Source organism: Mastigoproctus giganteus, chromosome 6 (genome assembly GCF_048544385.1).
Source record: "Mastigoproctus giganteus isolate SK-2022 chromosome 6, ASM4854438v1, whole genome shotgun sequence".
In the NCBI taxonomy this organism is placed as follows: Eukaryota; Metazoa; Arthropoda; class Arachnida; order Uropygi; family Thelyphonidae; genus Mastigoproctus; species Mastigoproctus giganteus.
In genome coordinates, this window is record NC_143580.1 from 220775470 (window position 1) to 220799867 (window position 24398).

The window sequence follows — 24398 nt, forward strand, 5'->3', positions numbered from 1 at the left end:
TGGTGTTTTCCCATGTTTTCAAGATATCAAAGCAAAGATGAGCGATGCCACCTGGCGGCGATGGTTTAAACCTTGGTCATTTTTAATTCTTACTGATTTATTATTTAAGAAATTCTGTTAAAGAAGACATCCCTGACGTCTCAAGTGATATTAAGATGTACACAACATTTAAAAGATAAATTATTCAATTGCTTCTTTGCCTAGCAGATATTTTGATTAGTATTTCGTTCTTTTTTTTTTTTTTTCTTTCTTTTTCTTTTTATGTTAGGCACAAAATTTTCTGTAGAATGAATTCCAGTTTAATCTTCTTCTATTTTCCTGCCATTGCCTCTTTTATCTTCTGTTGCTGTGTCAGAGAGTTCCGACATCCAAATTTACATTCTTGTAATAGTACCGTCACAGTTTTGGATTGCAATACCCTTTCAATTCTTTGACCCATGGTATTTATCCTGGAAGAGAAGAAATCGGTGTGGAGTAAAGGGCAGAGTGTTTGTGCTTCGCGGTTGCTTGCAAATACATTCAGGATCTTCTTCAGAGGTTTCAAAATTGGATATCACTTGGCCTCAACATGAATTGTTGAGGAGGCTTCCATCCTGCAGTGGGTTGATAATGGCTGCACTTTACTTTTTTTTTACTTTTTTGGTCATCCAGAACCGCATAATCATGAAGCACTCATATCTCAGGGGCAGTTGGCAGTGTATGGCCTGGCATTAATTTGCAGCATATTGTACTGAACCAACGTATAAGAGTGGCGCTCAGCATTCACAGTGTCACCACAGTTATAGAAATTAGCAAGAAACATAATCAATTGGTCCAAAACAATTTTTTCATGGTCCTCCTAGCAAAGGCATTGCAGCAAGACAGAAGAGCTAGTTAGCAGGATAATTGATCAACAGGACAGTTAACTGTCAAACAATTGGTCGACAGGAGAGTTACAGAAACCCTAGGACAACCCACAGACTGTCTACTGTGTTCAATCCTTTATTTGGGAGGTTTTTAAACGTCCCACTTCGCTGCCTACCCAGTTGACTCTTTGTAGGACACGCCACCATTGATCCTGCTATTCAGCTTTTAACTATCTATCTTTTAAATAAATAAAATGTTTATACTTTGGAAATCAGAGGAATTTGCGAGTAGAGAGAAGTTTTGCAATTACAGAAATGCTTTTAAATTACAAGCACTTGTGACAGAATTTCATAAGCTGCCGCAGCTGTCCTCTTACAAAATTGGGTGCTCATTCTAAGCATACTGTAATGCCAACTGCTCTTTTCCAGAGTAAATCCACAAATTTGGAAGCTGGAACACTGAGGTCACATTACTTCCTGATGAAATGACCCATGTCACATTGCATCCTGAATCAACCATTTCTGGAAAGTCTAGCCAAATCAAAATACTACTTGGTACTGTACCACTATCCACAGGTAATTAATAAATGCAGTAAGTGGGTGGCTCAGGAGATCAGAGGCTGATGACTATATTTCACAACGTGTAGCTTGGATTCAAACTCAATGGTTCACAGTAGTAGTCAGTCATCAGCCATTTCACCAACATTTCCTAAGCTACACAGAGGTCTGCTGGATTTAGTTTCCTACATGCGACCACAAATTTCAGCACGCACTTTTCAAAATGTGATTGGGTTAATCGATTTCAGGCCGCATGGTTTTCCCTCCCGGAAAGTTGGTTCCGTCCAACAAAATGGGAAAATCGACGACAAACATGCAATTTACAGATATAATATACTGTTGCCTCATATCCTTAGTTGCTTTCGCAGAGCTTAACACATATATGACAACGTAATACGATTGTAAATCTGCCACAATTGCAGTTCGATCAAGAGTGCTGTAGACGCCGGTGCTAAATTCATCCTTCTGTCCACTGGGTAAACCTTAGGATCGCGTTCTCTAATACCAGTTCCATCTCTCTCTCTGGAAACAAGGCTGCGACCATCAAACGCCATCAGTAAGCAACAGTTAAAATAGGAAGATTATGTTACCTTGCCTTATACTAACGTTCTGATTTCTACACACATTGACGAAGAAAATAAGAACCTTTGTATTAAGACAATTACAGACAGAAGAAATGCAAATAGATGCAAAGGCATCTATTTGATGACATGTTGCCTCGTTGAGCATAAAGACTGCGCAGGCTCTTCGAACGCAGTAAACTGAAGTGAGATGAAGGAAATGCGTGAGCTACCAGACTTTGAAAAAGGACTTATCGTGGGTCCTTAACGTGGGTCCACGTTTAGCAGGAGCCATTATTCAAGAAACAAAAGACAACTGTTTTCTCAAAAGCAACTATCTCAAAGGTTTTTAATAACTAGATGCAAGAAGGATCTTCCACATCTGAAAGACGTAAACAGTAAATTACATATGAATTCAACCAAGCCCAGAACTGCCCTATTCCAACCCATACCATGAGCGGGAAATTGAAGAAATTAGATATTGGCAATTGTCTTTCTATTCGGAAGCCACTCAGAGATAAACAGAACAAATCCGCTTGAAGTGGTGCCGAGAATGTAGTGATTGGACAGTGGAACAATGGAGGAAATTCATGTGGTCAGCCGAATCTCGATGCACTTTGTTTTGCAAAGAGTATGGCGAGACCTCACGAAGCGATGGACCATGTTGGCTTTCTTAACACATCCCATCATCTGGAAGTCGTATCATGATATGGGGAATGTTTTGTTTGCACGGCCTGGGTCCGTTGATACGTGGAAGGTCGAATTTGATCCAGGGAATACTTGAATTTTGTATCTGAGTTACTGCACCCTGCAATGTTACACTTTTATCCCGAAGGTGATGGCCACTTTTTGAATGACAATGCAATAGCGCATTGGGGCCAGAATCTTGCCACAATGGTTCGGAGAACATGACTCGGATTTTTACTGTCTTCCTTGGCCTTCACGTTCAACTGATCCCAATCCTTTTGAGAAGGTAATGGAGAGAGATTTTCGGCAAAGAAGGTCTCTTCCTTCAACTTTGTCTCAGCTACGCGATATTTGTCAGGAAGAATGGTTACAATTAGACCCAAAAGGCACTAAAACAACTTATAGAATCCATATTGCACCACACTTGCTGTTATATTAATCAAAGGCCACCCGATCCAATAATACTGAATAAAGGTTCGAATTTGTTTCTGGACAGTGTGTGCATAAACTTGTGTATTATCTCTCGTGGTGGGAATTGTCTATTGGCTTTCTTCTCCTGTAACAATAAAGAATATTTATTTATTTCAAATCCAGGAAAAAGAGATGTGAGAGTGTATAAATGTGCATGTGGGTAATACTGAAGGTGTCTGTGGTATAACTGTGAGCAGATTAATGAATTTGCCAGTGTGGCTTTTAAAGGTACCACTTCTAGACAAAAACTTCAGAATGAGATGAAGCTCATGTGGTGTAGATATATCTATAAAACATCTAAAGAGTAATAGCTGTTTTCTAAAGACTAAATGTCCTCCAACATATATTGGACTACATCATCTTTAATGGCATCAATAACTCTTGCTTTCAACAAATGTTTGGCACATGGACACCGGAATTTTCTGCAACCCCTTCCTTAAGTCTATAGCTAGTTCTCTGCTTGAAGTAATATACCTTCTGCTCTCAGTTGTTCCAATATCCAAAGGTGTTCTGTGGAATTCAGATCTGGATTTCTAGAACAGGAATGGCATGATCACCACATTATTCCTCTCAAAGCACTACTATATTTACTATGCAGTGAGCACTGTCAAGGAGCATTGTCATGCAGATAAAAATACGCCTGCTGTGCAAAGAATTAGAACATGTATTGGAAGGATATTGTGTTTGGGATGGTCGCTCCAATATGACGTCCTTGTGGGTAGCGCAATTCTTATAATCACCATCCTCCCAACACTGGACGGAAAAGACTTCAGTTCGAACCCTGTCAATGAAGTTAAATATTTTTATAGGTTTTCGCACAGCGTGGCCAAGTTAGCCGGCCTCAGGCGAGGACAGCATGGTTGTTTTTGCTTGAAATTCGGGTTTTTGGTCCAGCACATAGCAAACTGACCACAGAACAAAACAAATGCAATATTTGAAATGCCGTGTTGGATAATTTGTTAGCTGATTTCTAGAGGATGGGAATAGATTTAAATTGGTTAAATCTTACAGCATATACTTCTAAATGAACTGGGTTGAATTATTTATTATTTTAGAGTATTGTTTAATGAATTAGAACTAAGGATCCAGTTCCTAATTAATGCAAATATTATAGATCCTTAATGTCATTTGATGATACCGTTATACACTGATTGATTTATTACATTTGAGGTTCAGAATATTATGCATTTCTATTATGTGCGGATATCGTTATGGTTCATAATAAAAATATCTAAGAAGAAGTAGGTTCATTCACTCTCGTTTCAAGGGAGAAAACAATACTGTTACCATGACCATTAAAAATTAAAAGGGGGGTGGAAATTCTTTTAACTTTGTGTGATGTGGACCTAGATTGTGCAGCCGGTTGTATGCTAGGTGTAAGAAAGTTCTTTTCAGCAGTTAAGTTGACACGAAACGTTACTAATAAACTTTTAACATCTGTATTAACAACGAACACCTAGGCCTCAGGCGAGGTGTTGGTTGTTAATTCGCGTGGTTTAATTCATCACACAGTGGGTAAATTCACCCTCCAGTGGTATGCTTTCTACAAACGAATAGACTGCAGTCTGTACAGTCTTCAATTGCTGCTGGAGAAGAGTGAATAGTTGAGCTACTGATGTAGAATATGCTGGGCTGCCCTTCTCCTTGGTGCAGCATGGGAAATTATCCTTCTGAAACAAACATGGGTCTGTATCAAAGAACTAGACCGTCATGGGGTGCATGAGATTATCAAGTTTCATGGTTCCTCACTAAAATTCAACGTTGGGCGCACTCTGGCAGCAGGTGTTCTCCAGGCAATCTCAACGTCCACACTCGTCCATCTGAATGTAACAGTGTTAAAAAAAAAACTGTCATATTAAGCCCACCCGATAAGCAACTCACCTGTCCATGTGTAGCATGTCCATGAATTGCATTTGTTCTCTCTCTCTCTCTCTCTCTCTCTCTCTCTCTCTCTCTCTCTCTCTCTAGATTTTCCAGGTTTGTCACCCGAAAAACCCGAGTTTCCGGGAAAACTTTGCTATGCATGCTGCTTTTGTTGTTGTTGTGTTTTAGGCACATCAACAACTTGGGTCATATTATGCTATATATAATGTCTGTAAATTGAGCATGTTCTATGGTCGATTTGTTACATGTTAAGCGAAAAACTCGCATTTTTCGCTCCCCAAAAAATCATGCTCACTTCGCTTGAAACCGACTAACTCGGCCACGTTATGATTTTGTCTCGTTTCATTGACGGTATTCAAATTGAGGTCGTTTGCACCCGATGTAGAAGGGACCGTGATTATACCAACTATGTGCTATCCGCGCAGTTTATAATGAGGTGAAGCGAGGTTTGTCGTTTCATAGAACCGATTTGCATTGCTATATTCAACAGTTAAGGTGTTCTTTACACCATTTAATGTGAAATCGCTGAGAAAGCTTGGTGATGCTTGGATTATTAGCCACTACACTTCCATATAAACAGAGACTATGGCCCTCCGTACGAAGTATTCGTAGAAACCTCAATCCCCATTAACGCCTGAAACTCCTGGTTGATATTTTGCAAGATGTCTCACGACATTGCCGTAATACCCTTCCGAGTACTGTGTGATCACGTGGAGTGAGCTTCCCTGGTCTTTCCGTTGACCGCTAGACGGTGGTGGTACCGTCAGGCTTTCTTTCAGGATAACATCACCGATGATCAACTTCGGATGGTGTAGGTTGTCAGCAATTGGTCCAGTCGACAGGCAGTGGAACATCCGACAATAACACGTCTCTGGAAATTAATCAACTAGACCCAATGTGCCATGAAGGCAACTAACTTTTCTATGAAAGCAAGGGTATCCAGGTACTTTTTGTGGGCCACTTTATTCTGAGGTTGTTTATCAAATGTTGAATCTCACAACCGGCAGCACAAGAATATGGCATTTTTTCATTACATCCTTTCTGTGGGTCGAAATCAATTTGAATGAACTCAGAATGACCTGAATCGCTAACTATACATCTGAACTTCATGCCATCTGCAAATTTCAATAACGTACCCTTTAATCCGTCGTAAATTCATTCAAGAAAACCACAAATAACTTTGCCACTTTGCCCCGGCAGAAAATAAATTAGGACACCCACTCACTAAGGCCATATTACTACATGTATATTGTCTGCAAATTTCTTGTGTTCTGAGGTCTATTTTCTAGATGAAAACCATGCTACCCTCACCGAGATCGACTAGCTCAGCCACATTGTGAAAAAGGGCACAAAAATTCCTCACTCATCGACGGGACTCGAACTCAGGTCTTTTTCCACCCGGTGTAGTAAGAGAAAAGGGCAAATAATGATAATAATAAAGCGATGACAGGGAAGAGATCTACAAATACCTGGGAATAATGCAGGCTCAGCAGTTAAAGCATAAGGAGATCAAGGACTGCTTGATCGAAAAATACCATTAGAAGGTCAGAAGCCTGCTCAAAGCAAAGCTGAACAGAGGAAATACAGTTAAAGCCTAAACACCTATGCAGTTCCAGTGCTAAAATACTCCTTCGGGATCATAGATTGGACTAACACCGAGCTGGAGGATACCATGAGAAAGACAAGGACAATGATGACCAAGATCAGCCACACCACCCGAAATCTGCCATGGAGAGACTGATCATAGCGTGGAAAGAAAGAGAAAGGGGCTTGGTAGGCCTCTTTGAGCAAAAGAAGACAGCGATAGCTGACTTGAAGGATTACTTCCAGAAAAACACACCGGCGCACTCAACCTAAGCGAGGGGACTCTTCGTGCTAATTCAGAGGGATAAAAATCCTTTTGAATTAGCACGAATTTATTTTAAATTCTGTTTTGATGATTCCATCCTCTGATGTTTGTCATGAGTGGAAAAGTTTCGGGGAACCCATCCTGCACAAACATTTCCGGTGTTATTGTCCCCGTATTGTTGTTAAAATGCTTCCATTGGAAATGTTAAGTAATTTATCAAGTTCGCTTTAATTATTCTGCTTTCTAAAACTTTTTCTTTAGAAATGGCAATTGTTTCGGTCTTTATCGCTTCAGATGGTTGAGAAGACCTTGATTCATCATCACCTGACTCCCGTCCACTTTTGAACTCTGCTGATCATCTCAAAGGAGCATAATTGGGTCATACTTCTTGAACCTCCCTGCGCATTTTTCATTGTTTGCTTTAGCATCCGTTCCCTCTTTGGTCAAAACTTTGATTACTGAACAATACTCCAGTTGCTGGTATTCATTCTTCTTCCACCTACCAACACAAAAAAACAAATAAATGGCCGGAATATTTTACTGCATACAAAATACATAAAGTTATATGTTTACAAATCTGCCAGGCTACTTTTATGTTGCCTTATATATTACAAATATTCGGTATTACCATTTGTTTGTTCTACTGATAAAAGATTATCATCGGTATTAAGCAGGATATAACTGATGTGTTGCAAAGATGCTCGTTGGCATTATGAATGAAAGACTGGAGGAAGAGAGGAGAATGCTAGTAGCTCAGATTTCCCTTTATATATTTTTGCAACTGAACCAAGTCGTCCCAAAAGAGATGGAAAGAAACTCTTGCCAATCACTTTGGCAATGATCCAGAGAATACACGTAGTATTTAGAAAAATAGAAAGTTTTCTGGTCTGATTTTTAGAAATAACCTTCAGACTTAATAATAACTCTTACACAACTTTTCTTTTCCCACATAGTGTCAGTACACTTGTCTCGAAATCACGGTTAAATATTGAACAACTGTTTTGGGATGTATCCTGAATTTTTGTAGAGGCAACTGATTCCATGAACAGTGGCGTATCCCTTGTGGAATGTTTTTACTTTTTTAAGTAACATTCTGTTACCTTTCTTGAGACAACGCGCGAGTTCATGGCCCTGGTGCAGGTTGTATCTCTGAAACATAGGATGATACATCATTATTCGTCGTGTCTCTTTATAAGTGTCTGTTTTCTCTGAATAAAAACTTGGGTTCTTCGTGACATCGTGTTAGAAAACTATAACACCCTAGATGACACAGCTGGGAAGCCCGGAGAAATTGAAGAAAATATACCAAAGAACGTTTATTATCAATGTGTCGACCAGCTATGATTTTGTCTTCTTCTGTGTTGTTTCTCGAGGTTTGGGCTTGGGCACAGTGTGTAGTAATGTTGAAGTTATGGACGTGCAAAAGCTTTATTGGTCTGCTCAGAACTCCGACCTTAATCCCATTAAATACCTTTGTGGTGAGCTGAAACAACAACTTCGAGCCACACCAACAGCCCTGCAATCGACAGATGAATTGATCGCTGTGTTGGAGTAGGAAGATGGACAAAAACACGCCGTTTCTGCTATCAAAAATTGGTTCTAAGTCTACCAACCAGGAATACAATGTGAAATACGGTTTTACTTTCAATACATGTGTCCAGTTACTTTTAGCAGTATAGATCTGCTTCTGGAAGAGAAATCCCAGCTTCAGGAAAGAATACTATGGCCTTCCCTCCCGATTAACTTGACCAACAAGGGAATATCGACCATAAAGACTCCTCCTTCTCAAACCCCCAGAATGAAGCATCCCGCAATGAACAATAGGATTTGAGATGGTGATATGAAACTAGAAATTGAAAATTATCAATTTTCCAAGAAAAACATATATGAAAGTGGACAAGTGCCATATTTAGAACAAAAGGACAAAATACATGTGGACAAAAATAGTACAATAGAGCATATTACTTTTGACCATTTTGTTTCCCACATGTATTGTGGATGGTTATTCACTTTACGATTAACTGTCTTCTGTTTTCCAATCTACAGTACTGATTAAAGCTTCGGTAATACGCTAGGGCTGATGACTTGCTTAACTTTTGTAAATAAGTGTAGTTTATCCATTGAGCGAAACTGTTAGCCGTTAAACAAATTCTAAGAAATTTGCCAAACCGGAACAAACTATAGAAGCGAATTTCAAACAATATTTCGCCATTTGAACTGACACCAGTTTGATAAGCAAAAGTCATTAATGGAAGCTACGTGTCTGGTTTTAAACATCGACAAGTAATCGAGGTTTCATTATATCTTTAAAGTGATGTGGACGCTGTCGTAGTCCTTCAAGCATTTCTAATAACCACAGCAGTCACGTGCTTTCATAAGTCACGTAAACCTAGGAGATGATTAATCATCAGAAGATGACTGGTATCATTAGAAACTATCCTTGAAACCATTGCTGGGACACAATCACAAGTAAGGCTTCTCCATTTCAATCATCAACGTCGACCTAGGATTTTATAGTTTTTCTGCAAAGAAACGAAGAAATTGCTTACTAATATGTAATCTTATGATGATTCTACATTGTAAGTCGCTAAGTTCAGCGCTTCTACCCATCTACTATACTCCCTATCTGCCCGAAATATTTACCAAATTCCATAGAGAACTTAATAAAAGATAACTTGAAGTTTCGTATTTCGAGTAAAGCCAGTCTTTGAGCCAAATAAAGTTCTGAAAAGGTGGACGGACTCCTAACTGAGGAAAAAATTCTCCCGGCTGCTGCTTCACCAGCACTTTCAAGCCTGAAGAAGGATTTTAGTTGAAATGTCGAACGTTTGCCAAAATATGTTCTCTTAAATGTGCATTGTGGTCATTATTTCAATAAACAATTTATACAAATGCACTCGTAGAAAACAGAATGTATTTTTCAATTAAATTTTGCCATTCATCACGAGTAACTGAATGAAAAAGGAAACAAACGAATGATTCTACTTGCTTTGAATAATAATGGGTATAATCGAATGATTTTCATAATGGAATGATTTGCTATAATCGAATGGTTCCCTATAATCGAAATAATTCAATGACTTGCTCTAATTGACACATTCGATTATGACTGTAGCCATCACTAGCTTTTACTACAATCAATTAAGTTCAGAAGATGATTCTGTCACCGGATGATTGTAACTAAATTAACCAGATGGTCAATCATTCGCTCAATATAACCAAATTAATCACAGATGAAGAATAAATCTCTCTTGCAATTATCTATTGATTTCAACTAAATGAACAATAGATTGATTGAAAAATGGTCCAGCTGAAGTCTAAAGGATTATTAACCCTCGCGGATGGCACAATTGATATTATCATCGCCCACCGGGTGGTAAAGATTTGAGTTAGAATCATCATCATCGAAGACGTGAGGAATGTTCATTGGCCTTTCTCACATCGTGGCTGAGTTAGTCGCTCTCAGGCAAGGCACGATTATTTCTATGGGAAAATTTGATTTTTCTTCCAGCTAACAGAAAAATCGACCACAAAACAGTCGCAATTTAGTCATAATATACATGGCGCAATATGGTCTAAATCGCTGTGAACTGCTACAACAACAGACACTAGACTATTTAATTATTATACCATTACAAGTAAACGAACAATCATACCGAAGACTGTACACCACAAACATCTGTGTTTCTCTTTCCATCGATTACTTCATTATTGCAAACAATAGAATATAATTTAATTAAATAAAACGATAGAAGTTGAACATCATAGTCAGCCATTGTAGCTAAGTGAATAACAAAAAAAGTCTGTCTAACAGATACGTTACTGCCAAAGAAATATTCGAAGTCATGAGTTGGGTAAAAGTTGGCTGATGAGTACACTTTCGCTAGAATGTTTAAAAAAAAAAGAAGGCTTCCATTAAAAAAAAAAAAAAAAAAGAAAGAAAGAAGGAGCGGCACACTGAGCCCTTTTAAAATAAACACAAAATGGAATATTAATTTTTTTTCCACGGTTTCCTATATTCTGACTGTCTTCCCAAGCACATCAGATCGGTACATACATTACAAAACACACACACCTGTACATACATCAACCACAGGTGTGGGCGATACGTCAGAGACATAGCCAGGACTGGCATATCCCGGATGCGAAAGATTGTAAGATAGGAAAAGGTGTAAACTACTCTCCTCTTCCTTTCAGCTGGTGCCAGATATCAGTGCAAAATTTTGTTCCAAATACACGAAATTATTGTACGCTATTATTAATGCATAGAGTTGCCCAATCAATTGAACATATCCAAAATGAGACCACCTGGCACTTCATTATTATCTAATGAATATTTACGGTAATATTAATTAGGAATCAAGGCTAACCACATTTTTAACTGTCTTAATCACAAATATACAAAGCAGAGAACGCTATTTTAATGGGAACAACTTTGTAGTTGTCCGCCCTAATGTTAGGGCCTTCCTTATAGTTTTTTGCCTCTTACAGAGCTACCATCCTAGTCCGGGACAAGCTGTGATCTCATCAGGCAAGAAAACTCTGACCCCCACAGCATGGGTGCAGTCTGGGCTGTCTGTAAAAGTGCTTCTGGGCAACTCTGTAGTGCGGACTCTCTCTTTCTCTCTTGGCGCTTAGCCCACTCGTATCTGACCACTCCTGAGTAAGGAGACTCAAGGCTTCTTTCATTCGAGGTCTCTTTTGTGGACGACAGCTGCTCTTACCCTGACTGGAGTGAGATTCGGTGGGTCAGGAGGGGTAGAACGGACACAAGATGCTTCATGAAAAGGATGTTGTGAAAAAAAAAAGAGCTAATTCAGAGGAAAAACTCAAGAGTCTTTCACTGGAGTTAGAGAAGTAAAAATTAATGTAATCCTAAATCTATATTAATCAAATTATTCTGTTTATGGAGCAAAAATTCCTTAAAAATTATGTATTTCACTTTCTATTCTAAGCCTGTGGAACATATGTTAAAAAAAAAAGTTCTGGAATAGCCAAAATTTTCTGAAATTGATTATTTCAAACCGAAAGAAATTGTTGCAGTTTAATTGTTGCATTTTAATTGTTGCATTTTTTTATTTTTATTTTTTTTCAACAACAATGGGATTATTGCTCACTTTTATAATCGTTTCCTCACGTTTCTGACCGGAAAAAGAAATTTTAAAAAATTTCATGTAGAATTAAGCAAATTAACTTTTAACACGCACAACGCAAATTGTGAGCAAAATTAACACAACAACAAAAAAAAAACAATAACGTATCATAATCGTTAAATGCGCATTACTTCAGTACATATTAAGAAAGATTGCTAAGTTTGATTAGAGGAATGGCTGGGCATATTAAGAAGACAGTGATGGAGAAAAAAACGGAGAATTCAGTCACGCTTAACTTACCTTATCCAAGGTTATTCCTTCCTATTATTTTCCACTCTTCTACTTCATTCTTCAAACATATGATTGCTATTTTCCTTCTTAAATAACACTAAAATGTCTTCCGGACTATTAACCACCTTCGTTTTACTCAGCGAAAGATTTATGAATATATTTTGAACATTTTCTTCTAGAACTTCCCATTAGAATTCATTACAGACCTATTTGGCGTTTGCATCGAGATCTGTAATCCATGAATCCGTGAAGTAATTAGTTTATTATGTAAAATCCAATTATATAATTTAAATTAAAAACTAGAATCGAAAAAAAAAAAAAAAAAAAGAGAGAGAGAGAAAGAAAGCGCGCGAGTGGGAAAAAATGGTGTAATGAGTTAAGGGATTGATTCATTAACAGCGAAATGAACAGCTGAACTTGCAGCGATGTCACGCGAGCAACCAGCTAATTGTTATGTAGGTGATACACGTCATTATTTCAAACACTCCTAATTACAGCTGTGTGAAGAAAAGGAAAAAGAAGGCTAAAAAGATTTAAAAAAGAAAAACGGAAGGCCACCATTGCGACAAAAGACATTACCGTAGCAAAATACATGCAGTTTCTGTTTTTTTTTTTTGAGGAGGAAGGGGAATTCGCAGCTGCTTTTTTATTTATTTCTTAAATACATTTCTTTCTTGTATCTTTGCGATATTTATTAGCACAAGAAGTTATTCAAATCATAACTCTATTAAATTGGCTGTATTATAGGAATTATTGTTAATTTCAAGCATTAGTCAATTTCGCGCGTGCCTAACAATGTTAGAATTTCAAATCATAACTCTAACAATTATCTGCATTAGGAGTTATTGTTAATTTCAAGCATTAGTCAATTTCGCGCGTGCTTGACAATGTTAGAATTTCAAATCATAACTCTAACAATTATCTGCATTAGGAGTTATTGTTAATTTCAAATATTGGTGAATTTCACGCGTCCCTAACAATGTTAGAATCACGAGCGTTGATGCAAAAAGTGATGTTTCAAAAATGCAAGAAAAGCAGAAGAACTGACACTTTTTAGTAAACAATACTGATGATTTTATTGCAAAAAATGGGATGAAAAATGTAATAAAATCAACTATATTTTTTCCGGAATTAACTGAAAAATAATTGTCATTTGTATAAATAACAGCAGGTGTAGGAGGAGAGTCTGTTACTGTCAAATTAACGAAGTATGCAACTGGATTTCATTTACAGATTTAATCGCTTCGGACACGAAGATCCCCTACTTTTCCCTCTCCCTAACACCCCCGTGTTCTTAAAGAAGACTTAACTATATATAGCTCTTACGATGAAGAGAAATCTAAGCACATTACTTAAAGGTTTTCTATCGGTTGGCCGGAAGGGAAAACCCGTGAGAGAATTTTTACCCCTAAATACTAATGCCTCCCCTGTTCCCTTCGTCTGAAAAGATCTCCCTTGTCCACCTGGAAACGCTAGCCTAGGGATAGTTCTTCGGCCAAGCGTTTCTGACTTTTTTAAAGTTTCTTTTGTCAGCCGAGTGGGCATTGAGTCTGGGAGCTTAAAAAAAAAAACACAGATGGTATTCATGCTACTTCGGAGACGAATAAAAACTCTGCAGTCCAGGAAACTTCGCGTGTTACCCCCCTTTTCACACCACCTTCCCGTAGATCTTTCTTCTGAGGTAACATAGGGACTTGTTGCGCAGAAGCAGGGGCTACTACATCACCAATGCTTTTGGCCGGAGCAGTAGCTACCCAGGGTCACATCGCGTCGAAATATGAGATGAATGAGAACGAAGGTGGGGTGGTGGAAAGTAGAGGGGGATGAAGACACCCAAAAAAAAAGATGACATGGGGAACTGAAATAGGAGATTTTTTATTTTTTCTTTACTCTCTTTTAAATGTACAGTATCGATGTCATTGACTTTTTAAGCGATAGCTCTGAAGGTGAAGCCTAGAAAACACGATGAAGTTTTTTTGTCATTTGCATGTTTATGAAGAACTCTGAACTGATCAAAATGCCTAAATTTATTTTTATAATTAATAACATAATTAATGTTATATTTTAAATTATATTTGATTGGGTGTACAGTAATTATACGCCCGATCTAAATGAATTATATGTGCATAATGAAATAAAGTTTGAAATAATATACACAACAGATAGAAAATAAGAAAAACAATCTGAAATTGTTTTCATATTAAGCTCAACTAATTCACAATGTTTAGAAAACAATCCAAAACTGATGTTTGCTTTCAGTTGTTAAAATTTTAAATAATATATATAATTTTTAATTAAATTATATATTATTTAATTACATTTTTGATTTTAATTCTATAATACTTATTATATAATATTACAATAATAATATAACTTTTTCTTATCACGCTGTTTATTCAATTAAATTTTGAAAAAATCAAGGGAACTGTATATTTTTACAATGACATTACAAATTGTAATGTGTCATTTACATTACAAATGTCATTTACATTTGTAATGTAAATGTAAATTTGATTTACACATCTTTAAAATTAGTTAAAATTTAAAAAATAAATTTTTAAAATTTTAACTAATTGTAAAAATCAATAAAATTTTTAAACTGAGGACTTCGGGTCTTTTTAGGCATTTTCTTTCTCTTTGTATTTTGCAAATTTTGCAAAAAATAAAAATTTCTTAAAATAATTCGATGTTCAGACCACATAGATATCTCTTTACAATCTAAATTTATAAAATCGAATTAAAACTACTATGGTAAACTAAGTGCTCAATTTTTTTTACTTATGGTATGATTATTAAAATAACTGTAACATGCATATTTAATTTTAATTTATATATTAATAATAACAAATACAAATAAATTTGTTTGTTTTATGGCGCATTAGTACAAATAAATTTTGAACCTAAAATTGCATTTGCAAATTAGTCATAAAAACTAGAAATCTAATAAACATTTATAAAATTTAATTTCTAAAACAGCTAAAAAATATCAAAAATTTACGAATTATAATTTTTAAAAATAAATAGCTAAAATAGTAAGTAATAGATAATAAATAGCTAAAATAGTAAGTAATAGATAATAAATAGCTAAAATAGTAAGTAATAAATAATAAATAGCTAAAATAATAAGTAATAGATAATAAATAGCTAAAATAGTAAGTAATAAATAATAAATAGCTAAAATAATAAGTAATAGATAATAAATAGCTAAAATAGTAAGTAATAAATAATAAATAGCTTAAATAGTAAGTAAATTATAATCTCTAAAAAAGTAAAAATACAATAACAATTGTAATTGAAATTTCTAATAAACTTAAAATACAATTTTATTTAAGAATTAAATTAATAAAATCAACAAATAACCGTTGAGATTTTCTCACAGATTTAACTAATGAAATTTATTTTTAAAAGGATTTTGAAAAATATAAAATTTTGACACCCAATAATTTTCACATTAAAATGCATAGGAGAATGTAAATTTTGTTCCATAAAAATTAATTTTCATGATTTTTATTTTCCTCCTCCTCATGTTTATTGAGAAATTAAATAAATGATAAAGCAAATGCAGTGTTTAAAGCCATTTCTACTTCAGACTCATTAATTGTCGAAGTTCATATGCGAAGAGAAGTTTTTCTTTTCTTTCAGAAAGTCAGTTTCCCACTCCAGAGCCTTCAAATGATGGATGAAACATTCTTCTACTTCTAGCAGCCATTACACGTCTTGGTAATGTTAGCTTATCCTTCTTTATCTATTAAAAAATTCACTAAACACCAACATGGCGAATATTAAATTGTTATAATTAAGTCCCTGAGAGTTATACATAATCCTAGGCTCATTAAGTGTTTTTGAGTACCTCGGCTAAATATACGAGCTGTCTTCAAATTGCTGCTATTAAATGAACTATGTAATGCATCTAATTTATGCACATTTAATTGGCGCGCTATTTGTTGAACTAGGAAGCCAGAATGACGCGGAGAAAACAGAGAGAGAGAGAGAGAGGTGGGAATATTTTCATACTAATATACGAATCAATACAGGAGCTGTCATTCGTTAGGAATGGGAGGGTTGTTAAAGAACTGAAAGCACTATTTTAAGGTCACGTGTTAGAGATCGGCAAACATCTAACGCGTCCTCTTGTTAATTATTTCGACATTATCTTGGCGTAATAAAATGCCCTGTAACTCTGATGATATGTTTGTGAAAAACGCGAAATATTATGCGTAGATCCTCCATTACTTCCTTATCAGAAACTAATGAATTTTAGTGAGTTTACCTATCTATCAATCATTTATGGAAATATCTATCTACCACTTTTTCTATAAAATCCGCCCATCCATTAGTTCTGTATTTGTTTAGCATTTTAGAAATAGAAATAGCCCTGCAGTTTTATATATTTCCCTTACAACAGAAGAAATTTCTCGATCTAAAAGCAATTACCATAAAAATATCAAAGATTCAATTATATCTTAAATGAATGTGACTATTTATGCATTTTATCCCAATTTAATCGAAATAAAAACCCACATGCTATTTAAACAGACTCCAAGGTCCAAGTGTTGATGAGCAAAACACATTCTGTTTATTCCTAAATAACTTTTTTTTTAAATATTTATATATCATTTTATTTTCGTAACTTATGTATTCATTAATCCCTCTTTGCAATGTACAATGTTTCTTTTTTTCAAAACTTAAAGATTACTCCATACAGAATAATTCTTCTCCAACATTTTCTTGTAATGACTTTGCCTTTTACTCATATGCTGATTTTTGAAGCAGTGCAGAGTTATAAGGGGGGGAGATCTTCCTGAAGACACTTCTGTGCTGATTTTTGAAGCAGTGCAGAGTTATAAGGGGGGGAGATCTTCCTGAAGACACTTCTGTGCTGATTTTTGAAGCAGTGCAGGGTTGTAAGGGGGAGTTCTTCTTCCTGAAGACACTTCTGTGCTGATTTTTGAAGCAGTGCAGGGTGTAAGGGGGGAATTCTTCTTCCTGAAGACACTTCTGTGCTCTCAAGTATCCCCATTTCTTTTAACATCAAGGAAAAGAGACAATTTATAGCATAACATCCTGTTTTCATTAGTTTTTAATTACATGTTACAATCATAACTTCTCCCATAAAAATGTTTGCTACTCTCCTTGGGGACAGCGACCAAACACTTAGAATCCTATTATAAAACAACGACACCACTTCTTCAACAACGTTTTGTTGAACAAATTTTGTTGAAGAACGAAATTTGTTCTTCAACAAATACTCTCGTAAATAGTCAAAAAATAGGTAAACGGTTAGACAGAACCCATATATATTTAATTAAGCTGTAAAAATGTCTCTAGATACATTGCAACCGAGAGATTAACATATATTTATCTCTCTCTTTATTTAGTTTTTAGTTTATAGGCTAAATATCCAATATTCATGACCGAATAGAAATGCAAAAACACAGAAAGATCAAAGGTCATTAGAATCCATGATTACGTGTGTTTTTTGAATCCATGGTTTAGTATTCCTCCAATAGAATTAATTTGGCATCCTTCTATCAACAAGAATGTTTGTCATGCAACAACCTATTGTTTGTTTTGTCCAAACTATTTTTTGTTTTGTTCGAACTGTTGTTTGGGTATATTCTCAAAGGGCAATATACCTAGTTGGTTCACTTGGATGAAACGAAAGAGAAAGATCCATAATGTGTATGTGTGTGTGTGTGCGTGTGTAGTGTGCAGTCGGAATGTTTGCGCCAATTTGGCGTTCATGAATAATTCACCAACCTACTACACACATAAGAGTCGTGGTACTTAGCGGGAACAGCCTGTAATAAATAATCCTCAACGGACGCTGGTCCAGATTTCCTTTTCTCACGTGCGCCAGGTAATTTTTTTTATATATTTCCTTTGGACCAAATACGAAAGATGCAAAGTAGAAATAAACTTTGGAAAAAAAAAGAAAAGAAAGAAAGAAAACTAAGGAGGGGGGCGGTATTTTTTTATTTGAATTTCTATGTCTTCAAAGTAATGAGACTAGGAGGTGGTCCTTATACGTCATTGCTTTATTGTATGCAATTTTCAAAAACGTAAAACTTTACTGGCTCTTTTAACTGATGATCCTTGGATGCTATTAATGCGTCTTTTCCAGTTAAATTTCTTTTCCTTACAAACTGACAGGATGTGTAGGCTGCCAATTGGAAATTTTATTGTTTTGAATGGTTGAATTGTTAATAACACATGGAGGCAGTCCACAGATAAGATTGCTCGGGGAGAAAGAGTAGAAGTAACTTTTTTTGGGGGGGGGGGGGAAGATTGTGGAGTTAGATGATGTGTCTGTTAGTGTGGTTTTTATAGATCAAGAGAGAAGAGTATTATTTTAATTAGCAATCCATTATTGTTTTATATTAATAATTTAGCAAAGCAAACTAATTTCATATGATGATTATTTCATAATATTTAATTGGTGCTAGTGTTTTTCCTAATGGTCAGACTTTGATAAATGTTTCCCTGAAGACAATGAATTTCTTTCTTTTAGTCGTTAGTAATTCGTAATTTTTTAGAAATTTTAACTATAATTATAAGTTTAATTCCAAATAAGTCAAACTAATTTATCTTTAATCTAAATTATAGCAACTTAAAGCAAACTCTCTCATCCCAGTGATATTTGCAGGGATGAAATAGGGAATGCCATACTTTTAGGGAAAAAACTAGTAAAATAAAGCAAAATAATGAATTTATTTTGTTTAATTTGGATTAAATGATACCACATTCCTGAATTCAAAATCCAAATAACGATTCAATTAACATAATTGACACTCTGTCCCAAGTTTCAAAACCTATGGGTTTTGAAAATTGGGACACAGTGTCAATTATGTTAATTGAATCGCTGTACCTTTATCCTTAATTATTTTTTTCATATATTTTAATTGTTTACAATCAATCCTCTCTAATACCATAATTGCTAAAATCTCGTATCCATTTCCTTACATCTAAAGGCGAACTTCTCTATTCGCACTTTAGTCTTTATCTCAAACTTATTTGTCATTAATAATTACTCTGTTTTTCTGCAATATTTAGATTTAAAAGGAACTTTGTATTGTTCAATAATACCTGATAGTTGATGATAAATTTTACAAGAACTTCGTTGTCGGACAGATCTACAAAGAAACATAAACGCCCGGTTTTAAATAAGACGAGTTTGAAGAGAAGTTTCCTTATTTTCTGTCGTTATGTGAAAGTAGTTTTTCCCCTGAGACTTTGCCCAAGTCGTTTAACATCAAAGTTACGATAATATTGTAGCTTCCACATAGTTGTGTTCTGAGATAAATTTCGCGTTTTATTATAATCCTACAGTCACTGAGATGGTCCTGCAATGGATGCAGAAAACTTGCTTCAGAGCTTAAGGACTAAATTAAACCAAGACCATGGCAGCATAGAAGTAATTTGCATAAGAACCTCACTGTTTGAATATATATGCAGAACACTATACGCATTTATAGTATCTGATTGTGTATGCATGTAGACTTGGTCTTTGGTGAAAGAGGTAGCGAGGGCTTTTGTTCATCTCTTCAACATGCACGCAACAACACAAAAATAGAAAGAAGAGAGCATTATTTGCTTGGATAGTGTAGTGGTACCTTTCTTTATATTCAACTCCAATATTAGCAGCAGAAAACAAATTTCAGAAAAATTTTAGAGACAGAGAAATATAAGGACATTTTCTGAGTATAATGAAGAGATTATATAATCATATAAAATTATTTTTATTTGTGTAAAACCAATTAAAATTTTTCAGAGAATTGTTTGGCGTTGTTGAAGTAGCGAAAAGTTAAGTGTACACTGCCCTTCATTCTCATCAAAGTTTTATTTACAGATTTACACGACTGAAATATATTAATTAAGAATTATTAAGTTTTAGTTAATTGCTATTTGTTTGAGAAAAATAGATAGAGAGAAAAATGCTATTAATAATTCAATAATAATAATTATTAAGAAATTATTAAACATTAGATGCAAAATTAACGATTGAAAGCTAGAAACAGACACATGCAGAAAGACCAAAGATATATCAAGAAAAAGACACAGAAGAGGAGAAAGGCATACAAAGGAATACAATAACTAAACAGCTTTGTGTCACAGACTGAAATAAGAATGTGCAAATGCATCAAGAGAATGATTATTTGGAAATATATTTTATGTATGCAGATAAATAGACATTTTAATTAATATGTTGCATATAAATTTAAAATTTGTTCTGTATGTCATGGTTTAAATTACGTTTTCTTAAATCTGTATTGCACTTATTATCAATTGCATAATATTTATAAATATTTTACAGAACTTTGAATTATAAATGGGGACTCTCATAAATTCATAAAGATTCATATCACAATGGATATAAATAACAGAACCTGAGAATTTTTAAATTAATTTTCTCAATAAAAACATCGACCTTGGGAGAGTGAAAAAAGCAACAAATAATTTATACAATAAATCTGTAAAAATTACTGATATTTTATTAATTGGGCTAATTTCTCAAGGATTGTCCACAGATTGTTTGGGATTATTAAACAGGAGAATTACCATATTTCAAAATTCCTGCGAAAAGTCAGTCTCAATGGAAAACTATTAGCAAAGTTATTCGAAAATTAAATGGTTTTGCTATTCTCAATAGCAAGAATTAAAAATTAAATTTTAAAAATTTCAAAACTAAAAAAATTATAATTTTGCGTCGAATTTCAACGACACGAGTCAAACGCAGAAAAATTGCCAATTGCATCACGTGATATGTGTTAATTTCAAAAAAATTTACAATTTCGCGCTCAAATTCACAACACGAGCCAAACAGAAAAATTGTCAATTGCAGCACGTGATGTGTGTTAATTTCAAAAGAAAATGTCAATTTCTCTCTCAGTTACAACACGAGCCAAACGTAGAAAAATTGTTAATTTCATCACGTGATATGTGTTAATTTCAAAAAAAAATTACAATTTCGCGCTCAATTTCAACAATACGTGCCAAACGTAAAAAAACTTGTCAATTGCAACACGTGATGTGTGTTAATTTAAAAATAAATTATAATTTCGCGCTGAATTTCAACAACACGAGCCAAACTTCGAAAAATTGTGAATTGTATCACGTGATATGCGTTAATTTTCTGCTTATTTCGCGATAAAAAGCATTCAAACTGAAGATTATAATATCTTTTAACTCTTGCGTTAGAACAGCTATCACCAGCACCATATCTTTTAATCACTATCTCATAATTCCTTTTGATAGTTAAATTTTATATGATTTGCGCACTTTTGGTAAATTGTAATTGCGCAAAAAATACTCGAACAGTAAAATTAATAACGGAACGCTCAAAATCATTTCAGGATGTTCGGGATGTTGACATAGACAGCAGCGAAGCACGCAGGCTCAAAATGCGGAGGAAGGCGGTCTCTACGAATGGTTTTAGCTGCGCGGCGACCGTACTGGTTTTTGCGGCATGCCCTCGGCTACTCACTGACGGCAAAGTTTCCGTTTCGGAAGCCCCCCATCGGATGATGACGACAAAAAATAATTCTCCGTAGCAGAAAATCATCATTTTTGAAGCGAAATAATAATTAGAATATATAAAATTAATCGCAAATTGATTACCAGCAAAGGGGGGTGACGATACTTCGGTGACAAAAAACAAAATATCAGTTCGTAAGTTTTCCGGAATATTCAGTTGCCATAGCTACCGAAAATGATCAAACCACGTGTTCACTGTACATCGGGGTCCAGACGGCGAGTTGTCTCTGGAGTCGAACTCTTTAGATTATCAAAATTATGCAAATGACCCTAGTTGAAATCCCCCCCGTTTTCCTACCCCTCTCCCCCAAATAATGCCAATAATAATAATAATAAATACCGCCATAATCGACTCGCGTGGCCAATGGCTTCTGCCCCACAGGTGTAAACATAATAAGAATGACAGGGGTGTAGGAGATTAAAAAAAAAGAGGGGACTTACCGTTGACAAGCCTTTTTCTTGGCTGGGGGTTTTCCTGTTTCCTGCGTGACATCTCATTGAGTTGTCCGTCAAAAACCGTTTTGCGACAGGACTACATGGACACAAAGAACAACAAACATGGCGGCCACTAGTGCATGCTGGGTAGTCAGTTGAATCACCTGCTCTTCCTCTTATTACAACAAAGTCACCGTGAATATTGACCACATTGGCCTACGACAGGTCGGGGGTCATAGTTGGACCTCTGGATATGCCGATGAGATGAGTGCAGCGACGATCTGCGAGCTTTGAAAGCCGCCTTTCGTTGCGATTGTTAGTGCAGGACGCCTAGCCAGCGCGAGAGCGCCAATGCGCTGGCCAAGCTGGCCTGTGTAGGGGTGGGAGGTAGGAGCAGTGGTCACCAGAGCGCTTCCTGCATCCACCGTCTGCCTTGCGATTGTCGTGGTTGGCGTACACATACAACATGACCTTCGCACGTAATTCTGGTTGGGTCAGGGTTACACACTAATTGGCACGTGAGTGGGGGAACGGGAGGGGGGTGGAGAGACACAGAGAGTGCGTAAACCGGGACAGCCCTCAGAATTGAGTTTTTTCTTTTTTGCCGGAAGAGAGGGAAAAAAAAATTTTCTTCGAGAGGTCAGAGTTCAAAGGTCATTCGGATATTCCGAGAAATCTTGCGATTCAAGGTCGCCGCTGCTTCAGATGGCTCGTAACTCCGCCAGGTTGACGTCCTTAAAAGCACGCTCAGGTGTGTGCGTGTGTATGTTGTCGACAACAGGCTTCGCCGAGGCTTGCACGTGCTCCGTAAGAAACTTCGTAATACACTAAAGGAGGTGTTTCGGCTTTAAGCTTTTGGTCCGTGCCGAGAGAGAGAAGTCATGACCTTTTTTTTCCCGAGCAGTCTCCGTACACACAGATTGGACGACAGGTCAGCGGTCAAGTGACGGACGACGATTTAAATTTTAATAAAAAAAGAAACAAACAGCGGACAGCACTCGAAGAATATTACACTGTAAGGACGCTGGGGTCGACGTCACTATTGACCCGCCGTTTGTGAAGCGGCAGCCGCGGATCCGGCAGCGTCCTCCTTGACAAGGCACGGCCTGTAGACATGAGTAGCGGCTCGCAGGTCTGGCCACGCACCGCTTCCACTGGAACCGAAGAGAGACACAACCGATACCGCAGCGACACCCTTGAACGTCGCAGTAGACACTCTGCCAAGCCTTTTGCCGCGCCTGCCCGTTCGCGTCATGACCGCAGAGGAGTGGTCACGAGTGCCACGTCGACCAGAGGTCAACCCACCACGACTTGATTGGCAAGCGGGGCTGGCTGAAGCACGCGCTAGGCCAGCTAAGGCGAAAGGACGTTGCCGACATTGCTATGTTAAGGAGATTCGCGAGTTAAGAAAATAAAAGTAGCCTACCTAACCTCGGGGCCGGTTCCACCGCCGGCGTTTGTTAAAAGAACGCTTGGCACACTCGTAATCGCTAAAAGCAAGCTACGGAAGCACTTACGTCATAGATTAAAACACCTGCACCGCTACGTCTCTTACAAAGGGTAGCAAATAATCAGTGTGACCCACTTCGGTCGGGATAATATTCTTTTAATAGCCGCCTCTGTCTTCTGCGTGTAATAACACATTAGGCGTCACTCATTGCTGATCTATCGACATTTCTTCTCCTTTTTTTTTTACTCCCTTTTTGTTTCTTAATCGCTCTTCCTTACTTCCTTATAATTGAACACAAATTTAATAAATACGTTTCAATACCGGCTTTTTTTTTTTCTTTATTTTCTGCTTTTTTTCCCTTTTTTTTTTTTTTTTTTTGTACGTTAACGATGCGCGCGCAGGCCACGTGTGAGCAGTGGAAAGTTATGTCGTTTTCAACAATGATGGCATTCACAATGATCCTTGTAAGTGTGCTTTTCATCTCGCCTTCTCATTGGTCAATAGGCTGTGTGATGTCACAGACTCCTTGTCACAAGTGCGCCAATGGAGGAATACGTTGTAGGTGGATCTTTGAGAAGGCGGATGGAATGAACAGTGTGAATGCTTGCTATCGAGACGAGAGGAGCCCATTCGCTGTGCATTTTTCCTGTTTACTCCAGCTATAAGTCGTATTGGTGACATGCTAACGAGTCTATTTAAGTTGGGCATAGCAAAACGCCAGAAATCGACCTCTCCCCTGAC

At 36.5% G+C, this 24398-nt stretch overlaps 1 protein-coding gene across 1 annotated transcript in view; it reads right to left on the minus strand.

The window, feature by feature from the left end:
* The window catches only part of LOC150085005 (BCL11 transcription factor A-like), a 185213-nt gene extending 161559 nt beyond the window's left edge, over window positions 1–23654 (minus strand). The window contains exon 1 of the mRNA XM_090376732.1: window positions 22214–23654. Within this exon, the coding sequence (XP_090232858.1) occupies window positions 22214–22265 (52 nt within the window). The 5' untranslated portion in view covers window positions 22266–23654. The remainder of the gene's footprint in view (window positions 1–22213) is intronic.
* Window positions 23655–24398: the final 744 nt, after the last annotated feature.